This window comes from Dermacentor variabilis, chromosome 4, assembly GCF_050947875.1.
Source record: "Dermacentor variabilis isolate Ectoservices chromosome 4, ASM5094787v1, whole genome shotgun sequence".
Classification (NCBI taxonomy): domain Eukaryota; kingdom Metazoa; phylum Arthropoda; class Arachnida; order Ixodida; family Ixodidae; genus Dermacentor; species Dermacentor variabilis.
The window spans coordinates 7259058-7283120 of record NC_134571.1 but is presented as its reverse complement, the minus strand read 5'-3'; the positions used below and the strand labels follow the sequence as shown (position 1 = coordinate 7283120).

Here is a 24063-nt window from a genome sequence, read left to right as displayed (position 1 = left end):
CTTTCTACAACAGAATTCCAGAGTTTTATCAAAGAACTCCCCGAACCTTACATTGTAGTAGGTGATTTAAACGCACACAACACCCTCTGGGGAGATTCTCGTTGTGATGCAAGAGGGCGTTTATTAGAAAAGTTCCTTTTATCTTCCAATGCATGCATATTGAACAAGAAAGAACCCACATTCTACAGCGTGGCTAACAAAACGTTCTCATCCATTGACTTAAGTATAACATCAAGTACACTAGTTCCATACCTGGAGTGGGACGTGATTAAAAATCCATATGGGAGTGACCATTTCCCAATTATCCTAAGATTAAGAAAAGGCGATAAGTGTTCCCCACATCTGCCACGTTGGAAGGTCGACTGTGCTGACTGGAAACAATACAGAGAGCTGACGCATTTGGCCTGGGATAACATCTGTACCCTCTCAATCGATGATAGAGTATCATATTTGACGGCATTTATAACTGATGCTGCATCAATATGTATCCCTCAAACGAATGGATCACCCTCTAAACGGCGTATTCCTTGGTGGAATGAGCAGTGTAAGGAAGCCCGCAAAAATCAAAATAAGGCTTGGGGTCGCCTTCGCGACTGCCCAACTACCGAGAACTTGATCAGCTTTAAGAAAATAAAATCACAAGGTAGAAGAACGCGCCGCCTTGCCAAAAGGGAAAGCTGGCAAAAATACATCTCTAGTATTAATTCTTATACAGACGAGGGAAAAGCATGGAACAGGGTAAACAAAATAAAAGGCCGCGAAACTCATCCTCTACCATTGGTAAATACACAAGGAGACACACTCATTGACCAAGCCGACTCTCTAGGGGCACATTTTGAAAGGATTTCTAGCTCATCCCACTATTCAGACACATTTCTGAGATACCGGCAACAAGCGGAACGACTGCCTCTGGGTCGGAAAGGAAATAGCAACCAACCTTACAACCGCCCATTTGGCATGGCGGAATTTCAGGCTGCGCTGAATGGCTGTAACAAGTCTGCTCCAGGAAGTGACAGAATATTGTATATAATGATCAAACACCTGCACCCTGAAACCCACAAAACACTACTGTCACTCTTCAACTCTGTGTTCTCAGCTGGTTACATTCCATCCGCCTGGAAGGAAGCAATAATTATTCCAATACTAAAAGACGGCAAGGACCCAACTTCAGTCAACAGCTATAGGCCTATAGCGTTGACAAGTTGCCTGTGTAAACTCTTTGAAAAAATGGTTAACCGGCGTCTCCTTCATTTTCTTGAAAGTAACAAACTATTAGATCCCCTACAGTGTGGTTTCAGGGAAGGTAGATCCACAACTGATCACCTTGTCCGCATCGAGACGAATATTCGCGATGCTTTTGTGCACAAGCAGTTCTTTTTGTCAGTATTTATTGACATGGAGAAGGCTTACGACACCACGTGGCGGTTCGGAATTCTCCGTGACCTGGCCGAAATGGGAGTCCGAGGTAATTTGCTGAATGTCATCCAGAGTTACCTGTCTAACCGCACGTTCCGCGTCAGAGTTGGTAATGTGCTATCTCGTCTATTTACACAGGAAACAGGTGTACCACAAGGTGGCGTGCTTAGCTGCACTCTATTCGATATAAAAATGAACTCACTCTACACTATCATACCACGTACAATGTTTTATTCCGTGTATGTAGATGACGTACAAATAGGTTTTAAATCATGCAGTCTTTCCATCTGTGAGCGACATGTACAGCTTGCGCTAAACAAATTGTCAATGTGGGCTGACGAGAATGGGTTTAAATTAAACCCGCAAAAAAGTACGTGTGTTCTCTTCTCGAACAGGAGAGGCATATTTCCTGAACCCGCTATTTACCTTAATCGACAACAGCTCCCAGTGAGCCATGAACATAAATTTTTGGGCATCATATTAGACACTAAATTAACATTTATCCCCCACCTGAAATATCTGAAGGCGAAGTGCATGAAGGCAATGAATCTTCTGAAGCTCTTGTCCCGTACATCCTGGGGAAGTGACAGAAGATGCCTTTTGAGCATATATAAAAGTTTGATAAGGTCACGCCTTGACTATGGTGCTATAGTGTATAACTCTGCTACGTCTAGTGCCTTGAAGATGTTAGATTCGATTCACCACTTGGGTATCCGTCTTGCTACAGGTGCCTTCAGGACTAGTCCTGTAGAGAGCCTGTACGTTGAATCCAACGAATGGTCTCTTCATCTACAAAGGGCATATTTATCTTTTTCTTACGCCTTGAAAGTTAAATCAGATGTTCAGCATCCATGTCATTTTGCAATTAGTGACTTGTCCACTGCCAGGCTATTCCGTAACCGCCCAGCCATCAGGCCTCCTCTATCCCTCCGAGTGAAAGGACTGTCAGAAGAAACAGGCGTCCCTTTTCTAGAAAATATCCCAATGGCTCCTACTCGGTTCCCGGCGCCTTGGGAGTGGCAAACTATCCAATGTGACATATCTTTCTTAGAAATATCGGAACGAGCGCCTGAGGCTCACATACAATCACATTTCCTTGAACTACAAGAGAAGTATTCCTGTGCTGAATTTTACACGGATGCTTCGAAATCTGCTGATGGTGTTGCTTACGCAGCTCTTGGACCATCATTTTCAATATCTGGGACACTAAACCCATACACAAGCATCTTTACAGCGGAAGCATACGCTATACTCTCGGCTATTAAACACATCAGGCTCACAAACATCGCTAAGGCTGTTCTCTTCACAGACTCATTAAGTGTCGTGAAAGCACTAATTAGTTTACAAAAACATAAGAATTCCGTTTTGAATGAACTGTATAACTTATTGTGCACCCTATATATGTGCAATCAAGTGATTGTCATATGCTGGGTACCCGGTCACAAAGGTATAAAAGGGAACGAAGTAGCTGACGAAAGCGCTACATCAGTAACCTTTAGCGACAGAGATAGAAATATTCCCATCCCTACCACAGACCTAAAGCCTTTTCTACGCCGTAAATTAAGGAATTATTGGCAAGGCAAGTGGGATACACAAGCAATGAGTAAGCTTTACATAATAAAACCAAAACTGGGGAACTGGATAAGTGGGAAAACAGCACGTTACAAGGAAGTACTTCTGTGCCGTTTAAGGATAGGCCACACATACGGTACCCACTCTCATCTCTTGACAGGGGGCGATCCTCCAACTTGTGTTAAGTGCGGCAATAGTCTCACTGTCCTCCATGTTCTTATTCAGTGCCCTGCAATAGAAACAGACAGGAAAAAGTTTTTCCCTGCTGCATATCGCGAGAATTTACCCCTTCACCCTGCATTTTTTCTTAGCGATGAACCGCTTTTTAATCTGCAAACAGTCTTAGAGTTTTTAGCCGAAACAGACACCCTGAAAATCATCTGGCCAGGCCACTTTTAGCACACGACTAACAGCCCTGCATTCAAGGGCCCTCTTGAAACTCTCTTGTCATTGTTAAGTTTTATTGCATCATGTTTTAACGAAAATCCATTGCCATAGCCCATATCACACCCTAGTCATCGTCATTATTTTAGCACCTATGTATTCTACTCCACTTACAGCGGAAGTTTTTAGGCCCTTTTACAGCCATATCTCATCTACCATGATGAGTTCATTGTGCATGTCATCCACAATACATCGTCAACATTACCACCTGTCATGGCGCTCTTTGGCCAAACCTGGCCCTTGCGCCATTAGACACCACACATCATCAATTATTCATTTTCCACAAAGTTTCGTGAAAATGATTCAGGTGTGCAATACCAATTACTATATGAAGTAGCAGTTGCAAGGTCATATCGTGGTAGGATGCGACGAGGCGTTCGGGCGACGCATGCTTGACAACGAACAATTGCACGCCATTTGGTCATTGTCTCTCGAACCTGTTGGATTGTCAGCTGAAGCATGTCGCAGCTGACAAATAAATGCAAGTTTTTGTTGCTAGAAGAGAAGGCTTGAGTTATAACCCACGCTGAAGCTGGAAAGAAAAAATCAGTCATTGCGAAAGAATTTGTAATTCCGGCTAGCTTCAGGGACGTCAGCGAAGCACAAGTAAGTGACTCAGCCGGTGCACGAGGCCTTAGACAAGGCAGTTTACACCTTGTTCGCGGAGACGCGGGCCAAGAAAATCACCCTTAGCGGTGATATTGTGCAGCAAAAAGCCCTGGATTATGCCTGCATGCTAGGAATAGATTACTTAAAGGCCAGCGTAGGTTAACTGAACAAATTCTAGTCATGCCACAGCATCATCGGCAAAGTTTTGTGCGGTGAAGCTGCTTCGGCGGATAGTGACAGCACCACTTCGTGGATGTCAGCCGGCCTCGCAGGCATCTTGAAAGACTACGCACTCTCGAATATTTATAATGCCGCTGAGACCTGAGGCTCTTCTACGAGATGCTGCCCACCAGGACCCTGAATTTTAAGGGGCTGCACTGCCACGGAGGCAAGCACAGTAAGACGAGAATAACCATGCTCCTGTGCGGTAATTTGGACGGTCTGGACAAGCAGCTGTTCGTCATTGGAAAAAGTGCCTAACCACGCTGCTTCAAAGGAAATTGGAGCCTTCCCGTGAAGTATGGAGATAACACTCGGGCGTGGATGACCCGGGCTATTTTCGGAAAATGGGTCGAAGCCTTCGACCGGGACGTGGGCAGGCAAGGCTGAAAGCTTTGTCTACTTTTAGACAATTGTTCCGCCCGCATCGTAGAGGATGCCAAGCTGGAGCTTGTGCAGTTAAGGTTTTTCCCGCCGAACTGCACCTCTATCCCTCAACCCCTCGCCCAAGGGGTCATCCAGAGCGTCAAGCAAGCCTACCGTGAGCGCCGTATTCAAAGGCTGCTTCTGAACGCGCAGTTGGGCCGCGAAACAAAGGTGGACCTCTTTATAATGCTCCAAATTATTGCCACTTCGTGGTGCACAACGAGAAGCGCCATAATCTGCAACTGCTTCCAACAGGCTGGGTTCACTGCGCAGGCTGCCAAAACTTGGGACTCTGAGAACGAAGGTAGCAATGGAGATGGGCTGCCGTCTGATGAAGTTGCAGCTGCGTGGGCAGCCCTGCTGGAAAGTGGAGATGTGCCCACTGATGTACGTTTCAACGAGTACATCTGAGCTGACTCGTGCATGGTGGTACGCAAAGAATTGACAGACCAAGAAATCCTGAAGAGTGTCTGGGCAGACTGTGTGTCGTCAGATGAAGATGAAACAGCCGTGCAACGTGAGCCCGGACCACTCGAAATCCAGCTTCGCTCTATTGGTCTAACTTTATCAGTGCCTGTGATCCTATCTTTAGGAGCCTCCATTGTTTGGTTCAGCCACAGAAATGTTTGCTTGGCGATCCAAAATTACCTAATTGAAACCAATTGATTTCCATGTTAGATTGATCGTTCTCCCTCCCAACCATAGCTTTCTTTTATTCTTATCTATTATTAATTATTATTGTTATTATTATTTTTATTATACCCGGTTTTCTTCTGATTATATCCTTTTTTCTCCGAACACAAAACGTTTACTTTTAAACTCACACGCCCAAATTGTTAACTCCCTTGTTATCATTATTATTTTTATGCACCTAATTAAACCACCCAATTCTTGACCAATCCCCCACTGTGGGTATGTGCCACGGCCACTCAGGACAACAACAACAACAACCACTGACTACATCAGGGGTCATGGACACATTTGATACAATCAGGCGTTGCATCGGGTCCCAGGACGACGATGAGGCAATGGTTCTGCTGGTGGCATGCGAGTCATGTTGTGCCATCGCTTGGCGAGAAGCGTAAACAAGCTAAGCTGACCGATTTTTGGAATTAAAGGTTGCTTTTTGCATAAGCGAGTCATGTGGCGCCTATATATTTGATTATATCATGACAGTGAATTTCCACGACAAAATTTTTCGCGGGCCCTGTCAATTTCCTTGCAGCGAAATTCAACTATAAGTAGCTAATGACCCAGTAGTCACGGCAGTAATTGCTTCAGAGCGTGACAGGTAATTATTTGGAGTCTTGTTTGCAGCGACCAGTCCAAGTTTCGGTTTCAGAGAGTAACAAGAGGAGACAGTAGAACTTTGTAAACACAGCGCGCTAGCGCACCGCTGATGCGCACGCCAGAGCACGAGGTTCATGTTGCTAGTTCGTCTGATACACTTGCACGTGCTTTGCGATGTCTTCGCTATCATCATGGTTCAGCAGCGATGATTTCGCGCAGGTGGGAGTCGCCGGTGTATTAGATGTGGCCAACCACTTTCAATTCGATCCACTACAAAGCAGTGACTTGGAAAATGCGGCCAGCGACAGCTATCAATATCCGTACACGCATCGCTGCAAATAGTACGAACCTGTCATTGAGGGTGCTTTGGGAATGAAGCGTATTCTGGAGCAGGACACAAATGCACGGGGATATAAAAAGATATGACAAGGTGACGACATGTGATCATAGTTCGAGCCAGGCATACATCGTTCACTTGCACCCGTTCGCCCTGGCAAACTCGACCTCAGCTTCGATAAGCGCGATGGACGGAGTGTTTACGCACATCTCTTTTTCTTTAGCTATCGCAAGCGCCTCCCATATTTCTTGCTCCGTTTTTGTTTTTGATGTGCCAGTGACTGTGGTGCTTTCTAGTAGCGGAGAGCATTTGCATTGTTTGCAATGTGCAGCCAAGTTGCTAGGTGCTGTCAGAAGCTGGCATGTGTATTTGTGCTCCCGTAACCTATCATTTAGACAACGTCCAGTTTGCCCAATGTATACTTTCCTGCAATTTAGTGGGATTTGGTAAACCACTGAAGTAGCACATTCCACGTACTTTTTCATGTGCTTAGTCTGACAGACCGTAGCACTAGGATTGCCCTCTTTGGATCCTACGTTCACCCTCTTGCACATGCCTTTCAGTTTTTGCGTAGCGGAGAACAGTACTTGAACATCATGGCGTTGGGCTGTCTTTTTTTATCCTATGTGAAAAGCCATGGATGTAAGGCAACACCACGCGTTTTTTCAATTTTTCTTTTTCTTGTGTTTTTTGCCTTTTCCTGTTGGTTCTGATTTCCGGCAACAAGTTTTCAGATTTGCACCACCATAGTGTTCGGGTACCCACTGTTTCTTAAGCGGCTTACTTGCAAATCGATGCTCTCCCTCACGGCATGGCGGCATGATTTTTCAACTGCTTGACTGATGCAAGCCTTGGCGATGCCTCTTTTTATGATTTTAGAATGGCAAGAGTCATACCTTAGGATTTCTTTTTCTCCTCTAGTTTTGCAGCACCAGCATATGTGGGAGCCTCTGAGCCTAAAGAAAAAGCACAAATACACGTGCCAGCTTCTGACAGCACCTAGCAACTTGGCTGCACATTGCAAACAATGCAAATGTTCTCCGCCACTAGAAAGCACCACAGTCACTGGCACATCAAAAACAAAAACAGATCGAGAAACATGGAAGGCGCTTGCGATAGCTAAAGAAAAAGAGATGTGCGTAAGCACTCCGTCCATCGCGCTTATCGAAGCTGAGGTTGAGTTTGCCAGGGCAAACGGGTGCAAGTGAACGATGTATGCCTGGCCCGAACTATGATCACATGTCGTCACCTTGTCATATCTCTTTATATCCACCCCCCTCCGCTCCGCGCCCTATCTCCTTGTATAAAAGCGCGTTCTTTAACAGTATTAAACAGTTGGTAGTTTTCGCTATGTACATCCACGTCCTGTCCTTCACTTAATATTGTCAGTGTAAAACTAAGCGCAATATAACCATGAGCACATAAACTTCATAAAGCTCCATAAATAATTCAGTTGCATAAAGCTCCTTAATGCCACTGTCCCAACTCGTAACTGTGGTCCTTCAGTGGTTGCTGTTTACATGGCATGTGCCTATATTTACAGTTTGGCCTCTGTCATTTTTTTTAAGAGGCTGAAAAAAATATCCCCTACTAATCTTGATTTTTGTAGTCACTTTATTTCAGTTCTAAAACTTGGACTATTTATATGCAATTTTTAACTTCTTAGTTCTTTACATCAATATTTTTTTAAAGTAGATAGCTTTCTTTGGCTCTTTCGAACGTTTCTTGGTTGGTGGTTGAACTCTGCAAGAAAAATGCTAATTCACTCTCTCTCACGCCCATTCGTTTGTTCAGGCCATTCGCTCACATTGACAATCATTGTTGATGGTTTCTATACAATTTTATTTTTTTAGTTTGGTTCCTATTGAAAATTCTGTGCATTGTCCATGCTTGTGTATTTTTGGACAAATATTTATTTTGGCTTTTCACTAGCTGGAGGGGACAGTACATTTATCACAGAGAACAGATGGCTAATGAGTCTGGAATCTTTTTAGGGATGACCCAAAGGAGATGCCTGTATTCTTGGTGTCAAATGTTGCATCAGAAGACTGCAAATTTGTAAAGGTAGCAGGAAACCTGTTCGCTGTACTCAGGTAAGGGGGAAGTTTCACAGTATGTACTTTGACATATTGCTGGAAGCCACACGAAGTAAAACAAATTTGTATATGTGTTTTTTATCTTGTGAAACATAGTCGAGCACTGCTAGAAGGAACACCTGTACAACGCAATTACCTCTTTAACGAAGGATTCCGTACTTCCCATCCAAATTATCACCTTTCATAAGTATTGTGAAAGCCTCTACAGCGAAGACCGCTGTAACAAATTCACTTGTACAACGAAAAAAGTTAAGCATCCCCAATGGCTGAATTATTTCTTTGCAAAGAATGCATGCAGCTGTAAAACCACTGAGCTGCGATCAGCGCTGGTGACGCACCTGAAAAAACCTGCTGATGACAGTGTGTGTTCCAGTCCTCCAACTCGTACACCGCTTGTTGCAACACAGCAGGGAAGTGTTACGGCTGACGAAAATGTCATAATTGATGGCAACATGATTATCTGCTCAGAACTGAGGACCAATGATATCATTTAAGCCATCAAAGACATTCGGCAACAACAGAGGCAACAGTGGGAAAAAGCAGGAGGAGGAAGGCAACAGTGATGCAAAACTGTTAGTAAATTGACTGTCAATAGGATCGATAGCCTCTTGAAAATATTATTGCCATAAAAATGTAGGGGTGTACAAATAGTAGAGTTCGAATCGAATATCAATCGAATCAAGAAAAAAAATATCGAATCGATTATCAGAAAATTTACTGCTTACAACTTTTGGGGCAAAAAAACACGATGCTGCACATTCTTGGGAGTCTCTTAGCATTACATAATAAAAATTTAGCAAGCAATCAGTGACTTCGGTACATAGAAATCAAGATATGCAGTATGGTCTACTCTTACTAAAGGGAACTCCAGCACTGATTTCAATTCACTTGTAGCATGTAGAGGTCTGGAAAATGTTTTCTTTTCTATTAATAAAATATCTGTTGAACAGAATATTTTTCATTCTGAAAATAAATAATTAATCACGTTATAATAAATTCTCGGGTTTTTTGTGCCAAAACCAAGATGTGATTATGAGGCATGCCCCATGGGGAACTCTGGATTAATTTTGACCACCTGGGGTTCTTTAACCTGCATCCACTGCACGGTACACAGGTGTTCTTGCATTTCACTTCCATTGAATATGGAAGTGAAATGCCAGGATATGGTACTGCTCCCTCGGGCTTAGCAGCACAACGCCTTAGCTGCTACACCACCATGGCGGGTAATTAATGATGTTATGTTGTATTAAATACCAATGAGGTTCTTAGTTTAATAGTGGGCCAATGTTTTATATCAATCCTTTATGCATAGAAAGTGTTGCTATTCCCATTTTCTTACAAAATACAGAAGGGCTTTCCCATCTTTATGGCAATGGGCTATCGTAGGGCCAATCTGCGCAACAGACAAAAGTGCGGACAGTGCATAACGTGACATAAATACCACTCCGCACATAGCCATCATTAATGCTGTGCAGGCCGACTGCAGTTGGCGTGTGCACTATGGGCAAGCGTCTTTCCAATGTCAGGATCGGCATGTTTCCCACCTGTCAAAGATTATAAAATCAGGAGGGTTGCAGCAAATTTGTATGATGCTCCTCGCCCTCCCCTACATCTGCCGTCCACTCAAATGTATACTGTCGGGCAATAGTGTGTAGTTTTGTTACACTTTCGCACCTTCCAAGTAAATGCAAAGCTAGCCTTGTGACGAGTTGCTCAAAGCTACAGAAAGGGACTCCTGTGCGTCTACGAACGGTGTTGGGAACGAGAGGCCACACTAAGGTGCATCACAAAGATGGCGGCCGGGAACAACTTGTTGCCATGCCATACACTCACATTCATTTGTGAGGCAGTTTGTTCACTTTCTGAGTGTCGCTCGGCTGCTGCGAATAGATCTGCGTTGATTTGGCACCAAACTAACTTTAGTCGCTAATGCCCGATGAAGCAGTGCCAATTAGGCCTACGGACATAGAGAGTGTGGCCGTGATCAAAATTTGTCTCTGGCCAATTTGATAATGGGTCACAAGCCGTTGTGGAATGCTTGCCCCTAATATGTTCGTACGGGTGGCTCATTGGTCAATCAGTGATCATTCTCGAAATTGCGCATATGGGTTACTTTGAAACACGATCTGTGTGCCTTCTGGTGGCGAATCGGCCCAATCTTTGCACTTTCTGAAATACACGTAGCATTTGTTGCCGTTATTTCCATTTGCGTTGCATTATTGTTTTGATTGGTCCTGTCGACCTGGACAAACATTGTACCAACCGAGGTGGCCCTGGCCGACATGGGGATGTTCTGTGAGTTGCAGCGTTCGGGTGCTGTGTGTATGATCCTTACATCAGGTCGATGTGGTGGAGTGCAGGTAGTAGGGCAGAAGCGCTCTCAAAGTCCGCGACCTCATCAGCCGCCGCAGCCTGTCTGCAGCAAAGGGAGGCGCTCGCTTGCGCGGCATCAAGCATGAGGGGCATGTGACATGCGGCACTCAGTAGGCATCCACACTGAATATACCGAATATTTTAATTTGAATACAGTAAAACCTTGTTAAACCATACCCGCTTCAACAATAGTTTCATTTTGAAAGCAGTAAAGTTGAATCCCCGACTCAGCAGCCATTGAACATAATGTGTTTTGTATCCGCATAAACCGTACTGACTTATTACGTATGTATCGGTTAACACGTATTGTTTCCACTTTTCGTCGCGCAAACACGGCGGTGCGTCGTCTCCATAGGGTCGCACGGCAGAACAGCAAGCCTCAGAGATCGGAACCATGGATCAGAACAATGGCATCTAAGCGCCCTGTGCATTTGTGCGTGAAGCCATATCAACATCATCATCATTTCGGCACCGTGCCAGAGAGCATTGTAGCGTCATGCGAACAAGGACTTGCGTCGCTCACGTCATGCCGAAGCTTGGATAAAAAGGACGCTGGGTGCTTAGCATAGAAGAAAAATTAGACATTGTTCGTGCTATAGAACGTGACACAAAGAAGTTGGTGCTGGCATGCGACAGGGATCTACTGTTGACTACGGTGTATGGCATTTGGAATGCAAAGCAGTTCCTCAGCAGCACTGCTGTGACTGTGAAACCATGTAGGATACAAGGGTCTGCTTTTTGCCATTGTTACCTCTGTTGTTGCCGAAGTGTCGCCTAGTGACAGTGATGAAGATGACACAGAAAGCAACAGCACAGGCGATTCAGGCTCGACAGTGGCAGAAGCTGTGCGTTACGTCAGCCTCATGAATGCAGTCATCGTGACGAGAACAGCACCCCACAATGGAAAAGGCGCCCCACAACATCTGCAGCGCTACCGCGCCCGTGCATAGAGAATATGCAACGCCAACGAGGAATCTGCCATGTGAGTGCTTGCCGAGAAGGGGGGGCCGGCTGAAAAGCCGGCTCGCAGCTCCAGTAAGTTTGAGGCCGCGGTTGTCGCTGTTAGGCTGCTGCAGCATGAAATGAAAATAACACTTTTGTCACGCGAAGTGAATAAATACTGCATGTTTTTTTCCCCTTTCATCACACTCTCTCCGATTTCCATTTTTGACAGGTAAGTGGGCGATCTCATGCCATTTCGGTTAAGCAGTACTACCGTTTAGTACATACTTTTTCCGAGCTTTGGCCAACTACGATTTAACGAGGTTTCACTGTAGTAGGTATTCGATTCGTGAATGGAAATGTTGGAGCTTTCACTATTCGATTTGATTAGATGATGTTCGAGTATTCACACAGCCCTTTAAAAAGGAATATTGATAGTATTGCTGTCGGTAGCACTGTTGATACTACTGCGATCAGTCAAAATTCATAGTGCGATGAGTGACCATCGTACTGTAAGAATAGTTCGCACCCTGTAGGGTTTATCTTGTCCCCAAACAGTACCGTGCTTACTGGAACCTAATGTGCACTTTTCTTTCCAATAAAATGGGTCAAAAAATTGTGTGTGCATTAGAATTGAGTACAACCCTCAATCTGCATTACCATATCGGCATCGGCATTCCAAAATGTCCGCCTCGTATGCGCTTCAAGCCTAGCTGCAGTAGCTTCCACCATGTGCTATAGTATGTGTGCTTAGGTTAGTCCACTATCCGTTTTTCCATTTTCTGCGTTTGCTGTATCGGCATACAAGTGCCAACTGCGAAGACACGCCGAGTTCATCACGATGCCGCAACTAAAAGTGATCACATGTGCGGAGGCAGATGGAAATGGGGCTGCATCACGGGCGTTTGGAGTTCCCGAAACTTGCGCGCAGGACTGGCACAAACCGGAGAGGTGTTCTACTCCGGCGGCTGCTGCGTATGGTGCTGCCATGCGGCCGCTATCTTGAAAGCGATCCACGAAGGAGACAGAGTCTACACATCTAGGCGCACTGTGCTGTATTCTCGTTGCTTAGCTCGCGTTGAAGCAAGAGGCCGCACAAAGGTCAATTCACTTGCTCCTGCTACTGTGCTTCCTCAAGCCCGTCTCACGTGGTGCAAATTTTGCAGCATTTTCGCACTCTCGAATTAACAGTTGCAGCAAATGGGCCGTCGGACCCTTCGTGCGTGCAATCTTTTTTATTTGGAGTGCTGAACTTCTCTGTGAAAACGCACTTGCGGCAAGGACGGGGAACCAGTTGCAAAGTGGATCATAGACACGTCACTGTGGCCTTCCTACTTAATTTTTATTTTGACAAAGTAATGCACTCAAACATAAAAAAGTTTTATCAAAACAGTTTCTAAGTTGGTTTACTTTGTTCTTACCGAAGCGAACCGACTCCAAGAACAATTCAGTCCTCCGCTAAATGCTCGCAAATGCGAAAATCACAGCTGCCACGCCCAGTGCATGTGAAACGGTAATGCAAAGTTCGCATTTGCAGAAATCGTAGCTGCGAAAAATGCAGTGTAATGCAGTGTACTCCAATGCCAAGCAAGACATTCTCATTCACTTACCCCATCTTGCCTCCGCAAGTGAAATTCCTTCCCTGCGTTCTCCCATACCGGACCTTGAGGACCGCGTGACGCTTATGTCACGGGCCCCTTGTAGTGGCTTTGATGGGGCGACCGGACAGAGGACCTACAGCATGAGGCCTAAACGGCTGGGGTGCGCAGCACCGCAATGAAGAGCCGGACTGCTCAAGTCGGGGACCAGACAAAGAATTTTTTTATTCCAGCGAGGGGAAACACAGCAGGCAACTTACAGCGTTTGGTGCTGAGTGGCGCCCTGATGTAAACAATTCGAAACCAAAACTGGAAGCCGACACAGGATATTACATCACCTCTCCCTTGAGAGAAAGATGCGCCACTTGCTCTCTGCTCAACAAAGCAAGTCATGAGTTAAAGAAGAACGCATGTTAGCACTGTAACATGCTTGTTTCGTGATGACATCTTTATAAAATAGAAAATTCAGGTACATGTACCTATCACAGATTTTTTTTTTCTAAGCGGACACCTTTGGCTTCCCCATTTTAAAAGAAATGTACAACATGAAGATTGAAAACGAACATGATTGCACTACATTTCTGAAGAATTTCAGTATCCCTCTTGGGAAGATCACAGATCACACATAATGAAGAGTTCACAGGGTACAAAAAGAAGACAGTGCAAACATCTGTGTGCTCCCTGGGACAGCACTGATGGGTGGCTCATTCAGCCTGAGCCTGACTCAAGACAGCTCTGTGGCTGTTGTGAATTGAAGATTGTGAGTATAAAGCACTTTACACTCCAAGAAGTTGGGATAGTCCTCCGTGAGAATGCGAAAGACCTAAATGAAGTTCAAAACTTTTTGGCCTGAAAGACAAATTTGCATGACGGTCAGTACCGTAGTGATGATGTGCGTACTGCACGTTTACGCTACAAGAAACGTAAGGTATCCCCTATACCAGTAGTAACTGGAAGGAAAGGTGGGAAACTATCATCAAGGGATGGGTAGTCACTAGAGTGGCTCCTTTCAGTTGAGGTTTCAAGAAAATCCTGTTGTGCAGGGCATTTCACAAGTTTGGATGCATTCCAATGTTTGCCATTTTCAAGCTTGAAAGTATAGTGACCTACCCTACGGTAAATCTTAAATGGACCCGAGTATTTAGGACTGGACGTTCTCGAGTGACGTACTTGGTCAAGATCGCCTGGACGAAAGTGAGGGAATTTTGCTGCGCTACAATGGTCCATGTAAGTCGTATCATTTTTGGCGTAAGAGCTGAATTCGTGTGCAACCACTTCCTTAATAGCCTGGAAGCTGTATTCAGTATCCTGATCCCAGACAAACGGTTGTCCTTGCTTTAGCACTTTCCTAAGCGGTTCTACCAATTCAGCGTACTGCGGGATCAGTTTAGAGTAGTATCGTGTGAGACCAAGAAATGAATGCAGAGACTTCTTGTCAGTTGGCTGTGGTGCATCAACAATTGATTTCACTTTGTTTGCCAGCGGCGAAATGCCATTTGCACTGAACCAATGTCCAAGAAAAGTGAGCTCTGGGACACTGTATACACACTTTGCATTTAGCTCCATGCCAGTAGCTGAGATTCTGGAAAGCACTGTTTGCAGAATTTTATCATGCTCAGCTTGTGTGCAGCCCCAAATCAAAACGTCACTTAGGCAGCACAAGGTACCTGGACAGTCTTTTAGAACAGATGACATTATCTGCTGAACAGCGGAAGGTGCAGATGCCAATCTGCAACACACACGCTTGAAGCAAAAGAGACCGTCATGAGTGATGAAAGTAGTAAGCTCACGGCTTTTCTCGGCCAATAAAACCGGATGATAAGTGGACTGCAAGTCCAACTTCCTGGAGATAGTAGCACCAGCGAGTCAATGCAACAGTTTGTCAGCCCTCGGTAGTGGAAAGGCATCTATGATGATAGCCTTGTTGTGTTCTCTAAGATCGATGCAAAGTCGAATGGAATTGTCTTTCTTCTGAACGACAACGAGCGGAGAAACCCACTCGGACACAGTGACTCGTTCGATGATATCAGCTGATTCCAGCCGTTGCAGTTCGGCGGAGACTTGCAGTGTGGTGGAGGACGCACTTTAGGTGAGACTGGCTGCACTGAAGCTCGAAGATGCACATCGTGGATGAAGCCCTTTACAAGTCCCAATTGTCCTGAGAACAGATGGGCGAACTCTGATGGAGTATTGTGCGGAAGAGACGGAAGCTGAACGCTTGGGTCAGCTGGAGCTCCTGACACTTGTTGGCATGTAGCAGAAACGAGCTGGGTTTGAGCAGGGAACTGTCGATGCGTTCGGTTCCTCGAACGGCAAACTGAAGCATAACGTCCCACTTTTCTGCACGCACGGCAGGAAACGTGCTTGGCTGGACAGCCTGGATCGGATGCTTCGCGGAGTTCAGGCCGGGCGCCATATTCCATGTTAGTCGGCCTCCCCAGGTCGCAACTTTCTGCCATGACGTCGAGCGCCATCTTGAAACTGCTAGGTCGAAGAAGGAGGGTGGCGGGAACCGCCATCTTGCACGCCCGGGCGAGGAAGGTGATGGCTGTCGATGCCATCTTGGCGTTGCGTCGAGACATGCTGAACAGAGGAGCTTTTGAAGACTCGAAGTTCTTTGTGAACTTGCTGTATGCTTCATCCGATTTCCTGGGCTTTCTTGAGCATGAGGGACGATCCTTCTCGTATTCTTGCTGATGCGACACCTTGCAGGATTTGGTCGCGAAGGGACTCGTCGTGCCAAGTGCTGAACGCACAAGCAGGCGCTAGCCTTTGTAGCGCGGTGACGAAGTCCTGAAAGCTTCTCCTGGGTAGTTGCTTCCCATCCCTGAAGATAATGCGGTGCACCAGGGGATTGGTGCTTTCTTCATAATGCTGGTCGAAGATGCGAAGAATGTCTTCAAACGTAGTAGATGTCAGGTCCGTTTGCGATGCAAGGTCGTAGTAGAGACGCTGCCCCTCGAAGCCTAAGTTGCTGAGTAAAATAGCCTTCTTCCTCTCGTCTTGTAGTGCCTCACCTTCGGTTGCCTTGAGAAATGTGCAAAAGTAATGTTTCCATGTGAGCCACGGTACCGCATGAGTACCGGGTAGCGCCAGGAAAGGCGGCATGGGGGGTACGAACGCCAGGCTGGGCACTGAGAGCAAAGGCAGGGGAGTTGCGGTTGATGGAGAAGGAGACATAGATGCGGCGTCTTGCATGCCGGAAGCAGGAGAGCGGCAGAAGTAGAACGGCAAGGGCATGTAGGAAGTAGAGTAAACTGTTTACCTCGTCGCCAGTTTGTAGTGGCTTCGGTGGGGCAGCCGGACAGAGGACCTACGGCAGGAGGCCTAAATGGCCGGGGCGCGCAGCGCCGCAAAGAAGAGCCGGACTGCTCAAATCGGGGACCAGACAAAAAATCCTTTATTCCAGCGAGGGGAAATGCAGCAGGTAACTTACAGCGCTTGGCACTGAGCGGCACCCTGACGTAAACAATTCGAAACTGAAAGCTGACACAGGATATTACACCCCGCCTTCATTTTTTTTTCTCCTCGCTTTCTTTTTTTTCGGTGCCGTGCACTTCTGCTGACGCCGTTGCGCACAAACTGTCGTGATTGTCTCGTTTCGCGCAGCGCACAATTTTGCACGCTGTGCACAAGGACACATGACTAGCGGTATAATTCAGTGGTACACGAATACTGAGGCAGAACAAGCGGATCGCAGAGCATGCACCACCGTGGGAATCAGAGACTGCACCGCCGTGGGAACAAGCAGACGAAGCGGAAGTACATCTCTCTCACTTCGGTGCGAAGTAAAAGAAAAAACATGCAGACATTCCGTTTGTATGTTTTATTATTTCTCTAAACTTCAATTCATAAATTCAAGCAACAGATCACACAAATAACAGGTGTTGCCTTGAATAATTCTCGAAGTCACGTGTCACCACGAGTGAATTCACACTGCGGACACGAGTACGTAGGCGCAGGGACACAAGTACGTCACCGTCCGGTTTGGAGCGTGGTCGCCGCAAGGGAAAGCGAAAACGGAGTTCGGATTGAAATTTCAGACCTTTTCGCGGCGCGCAGCGATGTAATTCTTTGCAAACACGATCGTTAGCGTGTATTGTATGCTCTGTGCTTGTCAGCTGAATATGGCCAGACCTGGTGAAGGGCCCTTTAAAGGGATACTGAACAAAACTTTTGCCACCAAGATTTTTCAGCCCAAATGAAAGCTTGGGTGATGAAATTGTTTGACACAACCTTATTTTGAGGCAGAAACTAGCAGAAAATAATTGATTTTATGCTTTTTTTGCAAAAGGCTTCTAGCGGCCGTACCATGAACTAGCGACATTGCTGTGATGTCTGTGCCGGATACCGGCATGCCAGCCATCACTCGTGTCTCTTCACCAGCATGGACGGCAGATACCGATGTCTCAACAGTACAGTTGCTCATAAAGCGGAGCTTGTGTCCAAGCTTCCTGTAGTGTCTGCAGGGGATGCACCACAGCGCTGGTGCAAGTGAAAAGTGGACCGGTGCAGACGCTGAACGGATGCCACGGCCATTCTATGTATACACTCGCTATTGTGCAAGGGTCGACTGCCTGTATCGGTGTGTGAATATTGTCGACACAACATGCAAATCGCTGCCCTGTTTCTGCACAACTTCAGAAACTTCAGCACGAACAATATTGAAACAACTGCAACACCTTCTTTTATTTCCAGCTTCAACTGCGTTTGCAACAGCAGCTTAATTCATTATTCGAATTGTACACTTGGACATCGTTAGAAACTGACTACAAAGCAACTTCGCGTCGCACTTTTATGTAAGCGTGCTACTTGTGCAGTCGCTTTCACCCGCACCTTGCCTGGTTGCGAGCTCATGAAACATTGTGAGTCGGACGTCAGGCAAGCGCCTGCTGCCCACTTCTGTTGCTGCTGCTGCAAGCCGGCACACATGATGTCATTGCAGTCGGTGCGCAGCTCCGCATGAACCGGCATGCAGCCGCACGCTCACAGTCGTCCAAAAATCAGTGAAAAAATAAATGAAATAAATACTGCATATCGGAACAGTAACATCATCTCAGTTGAATTTCGATGCTTCCCTCATTTTTTAATATTTCTTTTTCAGTATTTCTTTAACGAGCTGACGATAACCCATGGAAACCTCCTGTTTCCTGGAAGAAAACTGGAAAGCAGTACTTTCTAAGCAATCAGAAGATTGCCTTTAAGCACTTTGCAATTTCCTTAGCTTCAGAGGCAAAAAAAGCATTTAATTCTATTGATAACCACCATGGCCTTATTTGTCACACCACAACGACTGGACTATCCTATCCTTATTTGTCGTTGTGTCTTGTCTTTTTGCACTGTCAAAAAATTTGTGAAAGAATTTTGATGCAAGTATTTATCAACTTCATTATTGTCACAGTACGGTTCTCCATTGCACACTTTCTTTTCCAGCAAGGAGATTTCCAAGGCCCTGAAGAAATGTGAAAACTCGCAGGAAAAGACAAAGCTGCGCAAGCTCAATGGGGCACTAGTAGAGTTTGCTGAGGGAAAGGGCCACTTGCTGCAAGAGGCTTCCAAGAAGCGGCCTAAGCCACAAAGTTCTGCTTTCCATGGTGCTGGTCTTGTGGTTCCTTATGACAGCAAAACTAGTGTTGGCTACCGCAAGATGCCTCTGTCAGACAGTAAGTGTTCCGTCACTCTTAAGGCCCGTTCACACTTGCAAGTCGTAAAGGGCATGTGACTATCAGTTGCCTGTGACAAGGCAATAGCTCGTAACACTTGCAAGGGTGACCTCAGTGCCCTGCAGGTCGCCGTCTCGTTTGAAACGAGAACTCTTGAGAACATTGTCGTTTCGTGTTTGCTGCTGGCAATGACAACCGGATGCACAAAGTATCGTGTGCTGCTTCCGGGGCCTTGCTGATTGGTTTAGCAGTTCGCGACTCACAATCGCCAGGCTGGAAATTCGAGCAGCTTGCAATTGGCCTGCGACCGTCGTTTTTCGACCAATGTGTCCATTTGCGACTGTTGCTTTTCGACCAGAACGGTCGCACGAACTCTGCGACTCGCATGTGCGAATGGGCCTTTACTCTTCAAGTGGCTATGTCCCACTTCTCTATGGGGCTGCTGTGGTCTTGTCGAGTTTCTTCCACTTCAGGTGTCCCTTCCCCAGTGTCTTTGTGTTTAATATTGACACACATGTACATTGCTTGTCTACTTTTTCGGGACCATTTTTTAGTCGAGCCACTGTTACAAAGTTATTTGTTGGTTCAAGGCGTGCCTACATTGCGGTGGCAGGTCAGTAGGAGTACGGGACAGCCTGTCCCGTGCCCAGGCAGTTAGCGTCGGAGTGTTTTTGTTTGGTCTTGCAAATCACAGTGATGCTGAATTCTTTCAGTCTGAGCCTCCATTGCGTGACGTGGCCTTAAGGGTCTGTCAAGTTTGCCAGCCAACACAAGGTATATTGGTCACTTGAGATTTTGAAGGGCCTGCTGTATAGGTAAGGTCCAATTGATGGCAAGCTACTCTTTCTGTTGTAGAATAATTGGCTTTTGCTTTCGTTAATGACCAGCTGACTTAAGCTACAACTTTTGAAGCATACTCAGGCAGTTGATGAAAAAGACAAAACGTAATACGCAGAGAGGGGACTGGGGGGGGGTGGAGAATAATGAAGTTAGAAGAGGTGACGAGAAGAGTACTCGTACTCTGAAGAGTACAGTTTTTTATGTGTGGGCTTGTTACAATCTTTTCAAGTATGCCTTTCCTTTGGACTAGCAAGGCACAGAGGCCTATGGTACTTGCAAAGAGATACTTAACTTAGATTGTGCATGTGACACGAATGGTGGTGTTGCATGTTGACATATGTGAGCATCTGATTACACTGGAATGTACGATGAGTTGTGTATAAATATCTGGCGTGCTTAACCTGTAAGTCAGATTTTGATGAGCGACAACTTTGTTTGCCGCTATTATTGTTTTTCTGGGCACAAGTTTGCCCTGTAAAGAGTTAAGGGGCACATGGGTTGTTGAGATAACTTTGTTATTTCTTCATCAAATCTGATAAATCTGCATATACTCATTCAGTGTTTTGTGTTTATTTTGAATATCAAATTATATTTTGCATATACGTAGCAGTTGCCGAGATAATACTTAGCTTCTATTGTTTGCTGAAACAATTAAAATTTACCTGCTAAAGGGAAAGTTGTAAACAACATATAGTTGCACACTACAGTGCATAAGGATATCAATGCTAGAAACACATACGAAATTGAACAATTATTTATCATTTTACAGGCCATTGAAGTTCCATGTTCACAGTATCAATTATAAGAGCAAATGTATATGTAAATAAAAAATTTTGGAGCTGAAAATAAAAATACCTGCTCTCACCGTTGCTTTCTCAATACATTTAGCTTTGTGCTGCAAAAAAAAAAAAAAATAGCTCTAGCTGTCCTAGATCCAAAGATATTGATATAGCAAACAAGCAAAGTGACCAAAAACTATGTTTTGAGAAAAATTATAAAAAAACGACAACCATTCTACTCTGTGAAGATGGAATGGCAGCGAAAGCACTTTGCTTTTTGTTTGAGAGCTTTGACTGTGGTCAGCTTTCATTGATTGAACGACTGTCGCCGTGTGCCGCGGTGACGAAGCGCGAAGACATTCTGGCAGCATGATGCGAATGATGAACGTTGACCAACATGAGTGGTTGCCGGGAACGTCTCGTACAATTCCGATTCTCATCAGGTTGTTCTCGAACCACAGAGGGTTGCACATTCTGCAACTAAATCCGAAATGTTTATGCTGAAAGTCTCGTCGGAACTTGGCATCCGCACCTTCGAAGTCGTTCATTTGGTCCATCCGGTACCTCTGGCACCGTTGCTCATTCGGAAGTGCCCGGGCTCGCGATTGTCGTTTTCGTTCAGCATCGCGGGAACGTTCTTCATCGTCGGTCATTTCACGCCGGCGCCGTTGACATTCTCGTTGCTGTTCCCTCCGGCACTCCTCGTACCCATGTTGTTCTTAATTTTTTTTTTCAAAAACATCTGTTCTTACAAGTGTGCCAAGACCTCTTTGGGTCCCACGTGTGACTAGAAAAGTTCAAGAGCACGTTACAGGTTCCCGAGTCCACAGGGGTGTATGCCACTGAGCTTGGACCCTTTCTGCACTATCCCCAGGATTGCCCCACATGATTTTTTCTGTTGATGGATGCCGAAAAAACTACATAAGATTAGTCGTATACAGCTTTCGCTGTAAAAAGAAAAACTTTACTCAGTGCTATACAGTAAAAGCTATTTACCGTATTTACTCGCGTCATGATCGCACTTTCTTGTACAAAAAAAAATTGATGCAAATTCAGGGGTGTGATCATTACGCAGGTTAAATTTCCTGCAAAAAAAAATTTTTTTTTTTCATTTCGCATTTGCTGCGGGATGACAACAGGTCAACAAACAGGCGGCTTCCGCTGCAACAGTGTGGGACACCGGGCTTCTTCAATTTTCCACTTCTGGCTACCCGCGGGCTGCCAGAGCCAGCCAGAGCGTCTTCGTTTTTCTCGGGTTGCTCCGCCCACCGCGTTACTCACTTCTGCCAGGCGTTCGTTTTGCTCGCGCTGGACGGTTCTGGCTACCCGCGGGCTGCCAGGACCTGCCAGGATGATTTTGGTCTGGCTGCTCTCTGGAAGTTCGCTGGCTAGCAGACGACTAAAAGAGGCGATGGGCGCTTGCCGCCGTTTTTGCGGGGACTTCACAGATTGCAACGCGGGCGCTTGAGGACTTAAATTTACCTCATCAGCCAACTGTCTACGGTCATCTTCGGGTTTCCTTACTTCTAGCATTATCTTTTTAGGTGCTAACGCTCCGTTCCGCATTGCGAAGCGGTGTGATACGAGCAGTGGTGAACCGTTTGAAGCTTTTGTGTGTGTATGTGTGTCCCCTGATGGCCTCTTCGCGGCGGTGATCAGCGCGCTGTGCTCTCATGCGTGCATGTTATCTGCATCGTGTTCCACGCAAGTTGTAGACGCTCATTCATACATGGCGGTACATTTTGGATTCGTCTTTCTCTGGTGGCGTTGCTTTTCACATATCTCGCGTATGTATATATCTCCTTTTTCTGCACTTAGCGAAGGCTTTGCAGCTAGCCCGTGTTCGCTCCGTTTCTTCGTCGTATGCTTAGGTGGCAGCTCGAAACCGATATGTGTTCGACTGCAGGCCGTTGATCTAAGAATACACTGATTGCACTTGGTACATTAGACATACGTACATTGGCTTATTGCTCTCATGATCGCGACCAATGTGTGAAACGTTTCGCTGGTCACAGATGGCGTGCATTTTCATGCGCCAGCCGCGTCCCCAGCTCCTTAGGGTCAAATTGAGAAGCACAATCAGCCACAACAAACTCTGAAATTGAAGCCCAAGCAGGTCGGTACGAAATTTTATGCATATGAGACCTACCCTATAACCTGCTTTTTTATGCCTTGTGATGACACAACGCCAACTCATTGTCGCCAGGGGGCGACGTGATCGCTGCGAGCAGGGATCCTCGAGCTATCGCTTTCGAGTATACAATCACACGCGATTTCGCGTCTTGTCATTCGTCGCGTCGGAGGCCATCTGTTGCACTGCACAAGATGAGGTCGGCTCAATGCGCGTCCTGCGCCGAGTTGCGCAAAAGTGATCGTATCCCTGAATGCAGCTATATATTTTCAAGCTGGCAATGCATAAATGGGCCGACTACGCCGAGCGTGCGCCAGCCTCGCTGGGCGCTGCCATGCTGGTAGCATGTTTACATTTGGCCAGCTGTCCCAGCGTTCGATTCTGTAAACTTTGGGCAGGTTTGGGTTGTCTTGGGATCTCAGCCCATGTGACTTCCTATCAGAACCGGAACTAGCTGGCTGCCATCTGGCTGCCAGAGCTCCGAAAATTGAAGAGGCCCACCAAAACATGCATGGCGGTCGACGGAGCAAGCCGAACGCGCCAAACGGGATTTTTTTTCTTCTCGTGAGTACACTACGTGCATTGAAACAGTTCCTTTCATATCAGTAATGAATAATATTGTTAATATCGGCAAGTTTGCGGTAATAACGCAGCCATGTCCACTTTGAGGGGACAGAAACAGATGGGCATGCTTGGCTGCCAGTGACACAGGAACACATGGTGGGCATGCTGCGGAAACTGCGGCATTTGTCTTCACTACTATCCAAATTCGGCACGTTTCCGCTAAGGGTGGGCGAGTATCTTAGCTGTGTTACAAGCGTTGGCATATGAATAGGGTACACTTCTAACGTATCAGTGTAAACGTGGCTGCTGCTGTTGCTGCTCGCGATTTGTTGCGTGCCCACGAGTGCAGACGAGAAGAATTGAAAGGCGCCTTTTTTGTTGTTGACCACAACCATTATAAAGCCTACACATAATAAAGGCAAGTTTGGTTGCAGCTTTTTTTTGTCGTGGAAGTGCGGAAAGTGATGAAAGGAATGAAATGGGGCATCTGCTTAAGAATGTTTGGTGCATGCAGACCGCTTGGTTTGTCTTGAAGAGTCGTTTGCATAGCATTTGACAGATGGTAAGCGCGATCATTATTAGCTAGACTTGGCACACGACATAACGCTGCGGCAAGTTCGGGGTGCGATCATTACACGGGAAATTAAAAAAATCGAATTTTGACGACAAAATTTAGGGGTGTAATCATTACGCGAGTGCGATCATTATTCGAGTATATACGGTACACAATTACATTCAGAATCAAGGGCGGCGCCAGGATTTTT

At 45.9% G+C, this 24063-nt stretch overlaps 1 protein-coding gene across 1 annotated transcript in view; it reads left to right on the top strand.

Annotated features, from left to right (window-relative positions):
- The window catches only part of Hpf1 (Histone PARylation factor 1), a 45376-nt gene that overhangs the window by 7123 nt on the left and 14190 nt on the right, over positions 1 to 24063 (top strand). Inside the window, exons 5-6 of the mRNA XM_075688034.1 lie at positions 8308 to 8406; positions 18756 to 18985. Coding sequence (XP_075544149.1) covers positions 8308 to 8406; positions 18756 to 18985 — 329 coding nt within the window. The remainder of the gene's footprint in view (positions 1 to 8307; positions 8407 to 18755; positions 18986 to 24063) is intronic.